The sequence below is a fragment of the Telmatherina bonti genome (genome assembly GCF_933228915.1).
Source record: "Telmatherina bonti genome assembly, chromosome: 24".
Lineage (NCBI taxonomy): Eukaryota > Metazoa > Chordata > Actinopteri > Atheriniformes > Telmatherinidae > Telmatherina > Telmatherina bonti.
This window is the reverse complement of record NC_136633.1, coordinates 9,532,807-9,545,402: the sequence shown is the minus strand read 5'-3', so window position 1 is coordinate 9,545,402 and position 12,596 is coordinate 9,532,807. Positions and strand designations below refer to the sequence as shown.

The following is a 12,596-nucleotide window of genomic DNA, read 5'->3' as shown; positions in this document are numbered from 1 at the left end:
TCCTGAGGGTTGGATCAGGAAGAGTGAGACCCCAACGTAAGGATCCTAAAGAAGCAGATTGGTTTGGATCAGATATATTGGTGAATTTCCTTTTTATGGAAACAAACAAACAAACAAATAAAAAAGTCAACCCATTTTGCACACCCAAGTCTGACGGTTTTGCTGTTGTACCCTAAAAGGTGGAGTTTGTGTCCTGGTCTCTGGCTTTTGGTTTAGTATTTTGTAGTTTTGTCAGATTAAGTTCTGTTTTTCTTGTCTTACTTTGTAGGTTGTCCCTTGTGTTTTCTGTTTTGCTTTCTACCTCCTGCCATCAGTTTACCTGGTGCGACATGGCAGCTCACTTCACCTGTTATTTTGTTAGTTTTCCTCGGTGTTGTTATACCCCTTGCTATCATTTTCTTCTTGCCAGATTGCCGTTGTGTTTCCGTCGTTCCATCAATGGCCTGTAAAGTCATCGTACCAAGTCCATGTGTCGAAGTTTTCCAAATCCTGTTCTGCTTTTATTTCAATTAAACTTTGGACTCCTGCATCTACCTGCCTCCTTCCTCATGAAGACCAGCACTGTACCTCTGATTTTCAAAAGGTACAATCTGCACTGCCGAGGGTTCAACAGCAATACCTTCGAAAATACCACCGCACGGGCGTTCCTTTATAACCCTAAAGGTACAATTAGATACTTTATTTTCTGAGAGTGGTGATAATAAGAAATCTAACTGCATTACGATTAGATTATTTAGTGTAATACCTTTAGCTGGAAGTCTTATAGCCAACAATGTCATTATGGGTCATAACCTATGGAATAAAACCAAAACCCTTATTTTGGGGGGTGGAAGGGGGGCGTGGTGTTCATGTCGTATGTTACTCAACAGAACAAGCACATGGTTGATGGGAAATCATTACACACTCTTTAAATGGCAATATCCCTGCAGTGGGAGATCATTGGAAAAGATGCCAGTGTTAAATAGGACCATATTTCAACACCACTTTTTCTTCTTAAAGGCATTTCATCATCTTTAAATCCACATTTGGCAGAAATAACCTAAAAATAAGACCATCCTGCATAGAGCTGACATGGATTTGGTCTCATTTCCCCTTTATTGTGCTGGTTTCCACTAACAAACTGCTCTAGGAATTAAATTGCAGTAGAGCCGGAAAGTCGCAGTCAAAACTTGGTTAATTGCAGCTGTAATTCGTACACTGATGGACTGAAGGTTCTGCAGTCTTTCTAGCAACGTTGAGCCGGATTACACAACGTGTGTCCTGCAGCTAACGTTAACTTTAGTCAAGAAAGAGCTCTTTTATCTGTGTTTTACATCATATAAGTATAAGAGACATTTTCTTTTGTCCTTATTTCTTATTTCGGTGCTTTCTCTGTACAATATTTAGATGGTCGTAAATTTCCTCCATCTGTCAACCCCCCAGCCTGCAATGTTTACTCCTTCTTCCCTCGCCAGTGTTTATCTATATCCTGGTATGCAAGCTGGAGAGGGGAGAGGGATGCATGCAGAAACCACAATACATCTACCAGACAAGTAAAGATTAGCTTCCACAACAAAAACCAGCGGGGAGTTTTCATAAGTTGTGAGTTTACAGTTTCTGTCATATTCAGATAAAATATTACAGCTTGAATCCAGTCTTCTTGTGCTTTTAAAGACAAGTTTTATGTGTTGGAAAGATTCATCCAATAGAAATTGGCTTTTTATTTGAGGTCTAAATGTAGGGTATGCGAGATTCCTCATAAAAATGTGGTTTTAAACGTGTACGTGGGTGGAAAAGAGGCGAGCCGATGAGGAAAAATCCCGTTTAATCGCATTAGGAAGCAGAACTGGTGAAACATTAGGAGCCCTGGAGGTGATGAGATGGCTGTGTCACCATCCAGCATGTTTTCCACTGCGGAATATGGCGGTGTCAGGAAGACGGAGGACAACCGGGAGAGCAGCAGGAAGGAACAGGATGACACTGTCAGGTTCCAGTTTCTACACAATTACTTCCAAAAGGTCCCACTTTCCCTTTAAGTAATGACTCTGTGTGTGTTTGTAAGAAAGACAGCAGGCTTTTTAGTCATGTTGCTTTTTTTTTTTTATTAACCATAAACCCAGCAACCTGAAACAGAACAGAAACACAAAAAAAACCACTTTTTCCTAAAGACATAGTCCTGTTGAGGTCACTTTGACTGAAACAGGTGCAGAGAACATGTCAGAAAACATTGAAACACCAAAGGACTCCATGAAAAGAACCTAAAATGAGAAAACCTTTTTGAAAGCAGGGCTTTAATGTACGCAAACACAAGAACGGATGTGAGGAAGAAGTTCAATCAGCTGGTGTTGGATGTTCACTCTGCCAAGAAGATGATCGGTCTTTTAAAAGGCATCAAGAGACTCAAATGTTTTTAAATTAATTGAACTGAATTAATTCACATTTTGCGGATTTGTTGGGAAGCTGCAGTCATTCACTCGGTGTAATGGGAGGTTTCCGAGACCACTCGGCCTGACTCCACTTCCACGCGGATCAGCAGCTGCTTCTTGGGGACGTGAAACTTTGCTTGGATTGTGTTGATGTCCTGAGGGGGGGTGCCGTTTTCCCGGACGCTGGTGCGTTCTGCAGCTCGGGGCTTCTCTGGAGGGGAGTGTCGCTTCAATGGCAGGTGAACGTCTGCATGCAAGTAAGGACTTGGATTGGTTGGTTTGTTTTTAGAAATCTGAGCAGAAGAGAGGTTTGATTTTAGTGAAGCACAAAACATCAGTGAAGCTTTAGATTTATGTGTGTTTTAGATCCGTTTGTTCAGTTTAGATGTTTTTAATTATTCATATCATGATAATAATTAACTTTTGGTGTCTTGTGTCGCACTAAAAGAGGATTAGGACAACTTCCCACATCACGTAGACTAAAACGAGACCTTTACGATGCGTTTAAGGCCAACTGGGAATCAGTTTAGTTGCTTCTAGAAGCAACTAAACAATATGTCTATGATAAACCGTTTAGCTCCCATTTAGAAGCTACAGATAGTTTCTAGGGAGTCCAGATTTTTACAAATACAGCTGTGTTCATATTTATTCATTAAAGAAGGAAAAAAACAGCTAAAATAAGCTGAAATGAACTAAAGTAATAATAAATAAAAATTCTATGAAAATCATGACATTATTTTCTAATTCTGGTTCAATAGAAATATTTTTTTTTAAAAGCAAACAAATAAGACAATTTATGACATATTATATCAGTCATAAAGTAATATTTAGTTGAACAATGCTTTAATGTTTCCGCTCCAGTCAGGTGTTTTCTGTTCCTCTCAGTCAGACTTCTGCACCTGTTGACAGGTATTTTGTCCCACTGTTCAACAGAACAGTGCTCTAATTTGTCCAGGACACATTTTTTTTTTTTTTTTTTTTTCCCTTTCTTCAACTCAATTAAATGAAAAAACAGTGTCTTATATTACTAAATGATATTTTTGCACATTTTTAGTTATTTTTCCTTTTTTAAGGCTCCAGTTATTTGAGTGACTGTTGTAAATTCAGCCTTTTCTTTAATGGAAGGGGATGAATACAGATGAACACAGCTTTATATAATGAATTTATTGGTGTGTCACTGTATTTTAATGTGATTTGTAAAAATGAAATGAAAACAAACCTCTACTGATGCTGCTCTAAATGCAGCATTAACTTGACATGTAAAGTAGTTTGCTGCACAGCAGATGAACATTTTAGCAAACTGAGACTTTGTTAGAGTAGATCAGGTCCTGGAGGATTCAGGTGTCCCCGCTGCAACACACCTGAGTCAGATCAGCAGACATGTGCAGAGCTTGTCTGAGTCTGAATCAGGTGTGTAGAACACGCCTGGGAGGTCCAGCGTTCAGGCAGCCAAAGGGTTAAATATATTAAAATGATATTCCAAAAAATTATGTAAAATATCAAAAAAATTTACATTAATATAAAATAAAATAATATATAAAATATATAAATATAAATATAATTATATAAATTATAAATAAAAACATAATATAAATATAAAAAAAATATATCAGTTTTATTTTTGCAACATGATAAATAGGGCTGTGATGATCCGCTTTTATCCCGATTCGATTTAAACTCACAATTCTTCCATATTGCTGATTTTTGTAGATTTAAAAACCCCCAAAAAAATGTCTAAAACTTTTTTTTTTACTCGTCAATTTTATAAAAATGACAATTTTATAGGGTATTATTGTGATTTATTTGAAAGAAAATCGATTTTTTTAGTTAAAAAATCCATTTTTTTAAACAAAAAAAAAAAATCGTTTTTTTTCAAATAAATAAATAATTAAAAATAGATTTAAAAAAAAAAAAAAATCAATTTTAAAATTGTGAAGCAAAAAAATCCCAATTTTCGATTTTTTCAATTCGATTTTCCCGCTCCTAATGACAACCAGGAAATACGTCAGAACGGCTCATTTAGGAATGATAACTCTGAGTAAAGTATCTTTGATTGATTAGATAATAAAAGCTTCTCACCTGCATGGAGCTGAAGGTTGTTCATTCTTCAGACATGGAACAGAAACAGTCGTTAGAGCCAGAAGACATTTTCCTCTCATGCATGCTGCTGGAACCCGGCTCACCTCTGCTCCTCGCCCTCCAGCAGCTTGCGGTAGGTGGCGATCTCGATGTCCAGGGCCAGCTTGAGGTTCAGAAGATCTTGGTGTTCTCGTATCTGCCGGGCCAACTCCTGCTTGGTCAGCTTCAAGGCCTCCTCCAGCTGGGCGATGTCGTTGCTGGCTTGGCCGAGGTTTTCTTCTCCTTCTTCTCTCGCTTCATCGATCTCCTTCCTCAGGAGGTCTTCCTGCCGGGGAAAACAGAGAGGGGGGGGGGGTTGGCTGCTGGGTGTAGATGCCTGAATGATGAATGTTTTTATATGATCCTGACCTTCCGTTTCAGGGCATCGATGTCGGCATTGAGCCTCTGGATTTCCCGCAGCGTGTCGGCAATCTCCCTCCTGATGTCGCGCACTTCCTGCTCCCGCTCTCCGGCATTCAGGACCAGAACGTCCATCTGAGAGGGAAAGGACACATCGTCGTGTTTATACAGATTTAGATCAGCACAATAAATATATTCCATCGTTTTCTCACTTTTTTCTGGTTCCACTGCTCCGCCTCTTCTCTGGTGCGTGCAGCCATGTTGGCGTACTGAACCTCAATGGTCTTCACGACCTCCTCCAGGTCCAGGGACCGCTTGTCGGGGTCCGAGATGATCACGTTCTCATTCTGGACCTGAGACTCCAGCTCCTTGAGCTCCTGCAGGACGGACAGATGTTAACTTCTCACCAGCTCCTCCAGAGCTGAACATCTGGATGTTATTTTATAGAGGCGGGAAATCCAATCGAAAAATGGAAAATGGGGATTTTTTTTTGCTTCACAATTTTAAAATCAAGTTTTTTTAACCAAATGCAAAAAATGATTTTTTTTTGGTTAAAAAAATGATTTTTTTGGGTTAAAAAAATCTTCTTTTTTTTTTTGGTAAAAAAACTATCTTTTTTTTTTTTTCTATTTTTATGGTTGAAAAAAGTGATTTGTTTTGGTTGAAAAATTGATTTTTTTTTTTTGTTAAAAAAAAAAAGGATTTTTTTGAAAAAAAAAATCGAATTTTTTTGGGTAAAAAATGGATTTTTTGGTTAAAAAATAGATGTTTTTTTGTTAAAAAAAAAGGATTTTTTTGGTAAAAAAAAAAAGGATTTTTTTGGTTAAAAAATGTATGTTTTTGATTAAAAAATATTTTTCCCTTTTTTTGTAAAGAAAAAGTTATTTTTTGGTTAAAAATGTGATTTTTTTGTGTTAATTTGTTTTTTTTTGTTAAAAATAATTCTTTTTTTTTTTTTTTTTTACAAAAGAAAAAATTTTAACACAAAAAATCAAATTTTAAAAAAAGATTTTTTTCCAAACAAATAAAATGAATCCACTATAAAATTAGTCATTTTATTTATTTATTTATTTATTTTTTTTGGTCTTTTTATGTGTTTCCTGGACATTACAGCAGCAGAATGATAGTCTGGCTACTGGGTTGTTTTTTCTCATTGAAATCAAGAAAAAAAACGTTGAAAAAAAAAAAAGTTTTCTACCTTTTTTAACTTACAAAAATCAGCAATAATCAAAGAATTGCGAGAATCGCACCCAAAATATCGTAATGGAAAGGTCCCAGCTCAGTTATTTTACCTCATCATAGCCAGCCCTGAGGAACTCCATCTGTCTCATGAGCTCCTCCAGCTCCAGGGCCAGCGCCACAGCGTCTAGGTGTCCCTGATCTGCGCTCTGCAACACATAAACACACACATGCATCTCTGCAAGTCCTCAGGCGGAGTAATGTGGAGGTAAAATGCTGCCAGATATCAGGAATGACCTTTTTAGTGACGACAAATTCGTTCTCTAGGTCATTTTTCTTGAACAGCTCCTCCTCATAGCTGCAAGCAAAGGCAGATGCAGAGTTAGAGAATTACTTTGAGGCTCGTTTTGGACTTAAATGAGCTGTAAATGCAGCTGCTGACCTCTTCCTGGTGTCTTCCACCTCCTCCTGCTCCTTCAGCAGCTCCTCCTTCAGTTTCTCCTGGTCGTTGAGCAGGCTGTCGACCTGCTGCTTCAGCTCGTTCTCCAGCTGCTTCACGATGGCGTCCACCTTCCCGTTGTAGTCCTCCTGCTTCTTCAGGATCTTCAGTTTGGTGTCCAGCTTCTTCCTCTCGTTCTCCAGAGCCTTCACCTGGAGGGCAGAGAGCCGAGGAGCCGCTGAGCAGCGTTCAGAAGCAGAGTTTCACCTCTCCTGCAGCCTGCTGTCACCATGCTCCACAATGAGCTGGGAATGGAAAGACTGGGAGTCATTTACATCTGATGGAGACAGAAAACATGAGGCTCATGGCTCGCTGGGGGAGTGTTTTCTCCTTCATCCAGAAGAGGGAGCTTCAACTCGCCGCACGTCGCCTCCAGCTTGCAGGAGAAGCTTTGTGGCCGCAGGAGAGAGAATTCCTCTTATTTCAGACGCGGGGATAAACCACGCTCCAGGAAACATGTTTTACAGCTGCTGGGTTGTTGCAGAGGGAGAGAATGATCTCACTTAGGAGGGATTTCTTATCGTTTTACTAAACCTGCAACAAAGCACTTCTGGTCTTTTTATTACAAAGATCCAGGAACTTTAAAAACAATTCGGAGGTGGGAGAAAAAAATCCCAGTATGGTATTAAATCCCCATTAAATACCAGTAAATCCCAGTATAACTGGGAAAAAGCTTGTCTAAGTGTGCTCTCTGCTTGCTTCTAATTTAATTTCATTTATTCAATTTATGTATTCATATCACAGGCTACAATTAGTTTATTGTGAATTTATTTAACATCTATTTTTTTTTATTTATTTATTTATTTTTTAAACACTGTATTTATTTTGCTTTTATTTAATTAGAAATAAATTCCAGTGTTAAGAGATTAATATATTAATTAATTCAAATATTTATATTTTGAATGCTTAAATAAAAACTTTAGAAACTGTAGCTGCTAAGGAGAGGGAAAATGTTTTTTTTTTAAAATAAATAAAAAATGTTAAAAAAAAAACTAAATAAAAAAATGTTTAAATTGAATTAAAAAATATTTAAAAATTAAATTGAAAAAATATTCAAATAAAATTTTTTGAAAAAAACTATTTTAAAAAATATTATGAAAATGTAATAAAACATTATACCTGATAAAAAAAATTCCTTATATTTTATTTTATCGTTTAAATTTATTTGAACATTATAAAAAATATTTTTAAAAAAATTCATTTTAACCCTTTAAATCCTTTTTTCCCCCCTAACATATCTGCGTGTCTGATGTGAAAAGGAGTTTCCAAACCTTGTCAATCAGCGCGACGAACTTGTCATTGAGGGACACCATGTCCTGCTTCTCCTTGAATTTCCCCGACGTGTCCACCTTGGAGCTGGGCTGGCTCCTCTGCGGCCTGGCGGTGCCGGGAGTGAAGCTCCGGCTGCTGTAGTCTCTGGCTTTAGACATGTTGTCTGGAGAAAGTCTGCAGGAGTCTGGCTGGTGAGGTGAGAGGAGAGGAGATGAGAGGCACCTGCAGACCTTTTGGCTTTTAAAGGGGTCCGTGAACCCACCACCGCCCTCTGTCTGCCTGCAGCCAATCAGAAGCGGCCAGCTGCAACCCTCCAAGAGTAAGAATAAAAGCAGAAACATGAAATTCTGGAAATGCAGCTTTGAGGCTCTTTGTGTTGGAGGTGAGGAGGGATTCAGGAGCCAATAGCATCCGCCCCCCCCCCCCCCCCCCCCCCAGCAGGAGCAGGTATAAAACCCACCTGTCCGTCTCCTCACCAGGTGACTCCAGCTGACACTTCTTCCATCTCAGATCTTTTTTTTTTTTTTTAGTCCAGAATCAAAGAAGGAAGAAAATGCCTTTAAACACCAGCGCCAGTGTGTTTGGTGGAGCAGGTGGAAGGGGCTCCAGGGCCTCCGTCGCGAGCCTGGAGGGTCTGCGGAACGTGTTGCGGAACAACACGGAAAGGGACTCCGCTCTGCCGCTAGCGCGCACCGCGCCTGCCGCGTCTGCCGCGCCTGCCGCGCTTGCCGCGCCTGCGGTCGCCCACACAGACGACAAGCAGACACTCCGCGGCCTGAATGACCGGCTGTCCGGATACCTGGCCAGAGTCAGACACCTGCAGGAGGAAAATCACGATCTGCAGAAGCAAATCGATGAGATTCTGGCCAAAAGGAAAACGCCAGAGGGACGCAACTGGGAGAAAGTCCAGGAGCCTCTGCAGGAGCGCAAGAACCAGGTGGCTCATCACATTCTGCATTTCCTCACATAACATTACATTTCCGACTGAATTTATCTTTCTCCTCAGATCAAAGAGATCACCATGGACAACGCCAAGCTGCTGCTGCAGATCGACAACACCAAGCTGGCCAACGATGACTTCAAGAACAAGTAATGATGCAAAAACACAGAGATTTCATTCTTCATCAGGAAAACCTGTGTGTTCCTCACTGTTGTTGCTCTTTACAGGCTGAATGACGAGACAAAGGCGCGGAAGGAGCTGGAAAAGGACCTGGAGAACCTGAGGAATCTGGACGAAGAGCTGAAAATCAGCCGGGATCACACCCAGAGAGAGATCGACCTGGTGAAGGACGAGATCGCTCGAGTTGGGAGGGAACACAAGGATGTGAGTCTGGATGCAGGTGCCTCACAAGTCCTGCAGGTTGGACCTAAACCTTTTACGTGTTTCTTACAGGAGGTGGATGATCTTTGTGACAAGATCAAGAACTCCGAGGTGAAGGTTGAGATCGAGTCCAACGACTCCAACCTGGCCAACATCGTCAACAACATTCGCATCCAGTATGACAACGTAGCCAGGAAGAACTTGGAGGACACGGACCACTGGTACAAGAAGAAGGTAGAAACTGGCATCCAGGTGTGTCTGATTCCCCCCACCCCCCCCCAGTCTGCTGTAACTCGTTCCCTTTCCTCTAGTTTGACAACATCAAGGTGGAGGAAGCCAAAAACGTGGAAGCGGCGCAGTCTGGGAAGTCTGAGCTCAAGGATCTGCTGAAGCAAAAGAAAATACTGGAGATTCAGATTCAGACGGAGCTCAGCAAGGTAACCAACACACACACATACACACATTTAATCCAGTTCAGCTTTATCATAGCTCCACTTCACAACAATGTTGTCACAGGACACTTTACATACACATCATTTCAATCCAGTTCATACATAGCCTATAATAGAAACCGACTGATTGCATCGAGTCATGACTTGGATCCAATCCCCCATCCTGGCCATGCATGAGGCGACAGTGGGAAGGAAAAAACTCCCCTTTAACAGGAAGAAAACCTCCAGCAGAACCCGGCTCAGGTTCTCGACTGGTTGGGGTGGAGACGACAGGAAAGACAGATCAACATGTACAACTGCACTTATTCAGGAAGACCTGCGGAAAAAAGGAGAAATAAATTAGAGACGGCAATATTGTCATATATTTATACATGAATATATCAGAGAAATAGAGCGAGGTACTTCTCAGTGCATCAGGTAACATCCCCATTGCTACATAAGTAAAGGTTGGCTAGACTACCCATAACTATAGAGCAAAGACATAACCTGGACAGTTGGGTCTCGTACATGCAGATAAACACTTTGACATGCAAGGAAATGGTGGATTTCTCTGAAAATGCAACGAATATCAACATTGTTAGGATGGATGGTGTCCTCGTCCGCCTCCTAGCCAGCGGGTCCTCTGCTGTGTCATCACGCCGTAAAGCTGCAGGTTTCAGGCTGAAAACGCCGCCAAAGCGCCTGAACGCGCCGCTTCGTTCCTGCAGTCTTACCGGTTTAGTCCATGAGCTTTTTTACCAAGTCACCTCCCGTCTCCCCCACCAGAACCACACTCTGGAGGAAACCCTGAAGAACACCAAAGCCGAGTACAACCAGCGCCTGGGCCCGGCCAATCAGATCATCCTGGAGCTGGAGGCAGACCTGAAGGACGTCAGGTCTCAGGTGGAGCAGCAGATGGAGAACAACAAGAACCTGCTGTGTGTCAAGATGAAGCTGGAGCAGGAAATCAACAACTACCAGGAGCTCATGTATGGCATGACCGCGGACGCCGACAGGTGAGGATGAGGAGGGTTTGTCAGGATCTTCCTCTGTCTTTTAGGATGTTTTTAATGGACGGTTATAAAGCACACAGCAAGACGCGCTGAAACACAAAGAAACTGTTCACAACTCGCTGCGTTATTGATGTTCTTCTCCCCCGACAGCTTGGAGTTTGCTTTAGAGGATGCTCTGCACAGTGGTAAGTTCTGGTTCCGGTCGGCAAAAACACATCAGATCAGATCACCACCTTCTCAGCTGATCGGAAAGCAGACATCAGTCGGTTTTACTGACTGGTTTGACGTGCAATCTGCTCGGCTGGTTTCCAAAAGGAAACACAAAGAAGGAAGAAACAGCTTCCCAAACAAGTTCAGAGTTTTAGAAGTAGGACATGGAATGATTACTGCAGCAGTCACAGGCCAGAGACTGAGTGGTTTGATGCAAAAAGGAGGCTTAATAGAAGCATAAATGAAGAGTTAGGTCAGGAAAAAGTGGACAAAGAGACAAAACAGCAGAGTGACCATCAAGTGTCACCAAAAGACATGAGACAAACTGGTTAAATAAGGTGAAATTTAATGCAAAAATGGCGTCAAAAAATGAATAGATGATGTGAATAATTCTTTAACAAGTAAATGCGACACAGAAAAGCCCAAAAAGAGATGATTAATGGTGTAAAAATATCTGCAAGGTGCATGATTTAACATGGACTCATGGTTGTTTTGTCTCTTTTAGATAGTCTGTTCTCATAGTTAGTATAAACACAAACCTTTCTGGTGAAAGGAACCGTTTAGGAAGTGCAGTTATTGGCTTTCTTTCTCACGGTTGGAAGATGGATTCATCTTCTAAACGACAACTGGGCAAGGATGCAAATGAGCGCATTTCCGACACGCTTTAACGTCACTAAGCTGCACTAAACTGTGGTCCGATTGTCGCTGCATCTAATCATAACCCGATTGGAACTCACTCAAATCAAAAGCATGATTCTGGAAACGTTAACCACGCACAAAAAGAGAAACTAATGAGAATCACTGAGCTAACAGGAAGAACCAAAGTGACGTTTCACACGCTGATATGTTTAAAACCGGTGGTTTTTTTAAACTTCCGGTTTCCAGATCAACGGTCCAGTGAGGTGAACCAGGAAGCAGTGAAAGAGGCAGCAGCTCTGGTGAAGGTGGAAACTGCCCCCTGTTACCAATCTACCCCCCCCAACCTGTCTGACGACGCTCCAGCTGAAGAGGAGGCGGCCAACGAAGCAACTGCGGTCAGCCAACCTTCAAAGAAGACAAAAACCAAAAAGTCTAAAGCCAAAAAGGATTCCTCCTCCTCTTCCTCCTCCTCCTCTTCTTCTTCTTCTTCTTCCTCCTCCGAGTCCGACAATGAAGAGGAAAAGTCCAAGTCCAAGGGTGAAGAAACTAAAGTTTGATCTCTAACAGCGCTTTCCTGCTCTCTTCTGTCTGCATGCTGTCAAACCTGTCAGGTTACCATGGTAACGTGTACATTTTCAGGTGTTGGTGAAATAAATGCATTCGGTTTCAGAACCAGAAAAACTGGCCTCATGTTTTTTCATTCATAAATATTTGGCATGATCTTCACTGTTTTCGTAACCTAAAGGCGCAGCGATGAACGAACATGAAGCAGAATGGAGCTGCATGCGTATGGAATCTAGTTAGGCGCAAAAAACATGTATGGGTTCATTCTGCAAGTTGAAAAATACAACTTTCATCACATATTTTACACACCAGGAAAGATCCAATCAGATTTGTCTGATCAATAACCAAAGTACTGTGAAGATCAGAGGTGTTAAAACTCATTTTACAGCATAATAACCCACAAAGAACAAAAACTTTAAACGTCTCTTTACTAAACGCACCATGAAAACCTTGAAAATTGTGGTTTCCACTGCACATGCATTACAAATCCTAATGGATCTACAAAATTACCAAGAAAAATAACTAAATCAACCAATCTCTGGTATGTGAATCTGAAATATATGGTCCTGCAGTGATCAGAGGAAG

The 12,596-nt window shown here is 41.0% G+C and overlaps 2 protein-coding genes across 2 annotated transcripts; one reads left to right on the top strand and one right to left on the bottom strand.

Moving 5' to 3' along the window:
• Positions 1-4,584: 4,584 nt before the first annotated feature.
• On the bottom strand, positions 4,585-7,991 carry LOC306774068 (intermediate filament protein ON3-like; the record flags this gene model as incomplete). The annotated part of the gene is made up of 7 exons (XM_079264051.1): positions 4,585-4,809; positions 4,893-5,018; positions 5,096-5,260; positions 6,176-6,271; positions 6,360-6,420; positions 6,505-6,713; positions 7,833-7,991. The coding sequence occupies 7 exons, from the start codon at positions 7,989-7,991 to the stop codon at positions 4,585-4,587; spliced, it is 1,041 nt and encodes a 346-aa protein (XP_079120177.1).
• Positions 7,992-8,386: 395 nt separating this feature from the next.
• LOC306774067 (keratin, type I cytoskeletal 18-like) lies at positions 8,387-12,004 on the top strand (the record flags this gene model as incomplete). The annotated part of the gene is made up of 8 exons (XM_079264050.1): positions 8,387-8,770; positions 8,840-8,922; positions 9,001-9,157; positions 9,227-9,388; positions 9,466-9,591; positions 10,372-10,601; positions 10,749-10,783; positions 11,694-12,004. 8 exons carry the CDS (start codon positions 8,387-8,389, stop codon positions 12,002-12,004), a joined length of 1,488 nt encoding a protein of 495 aa, XP_079120176.1.
• Positions 12,005-12,596: the final 592 nt, after the last annotated feature.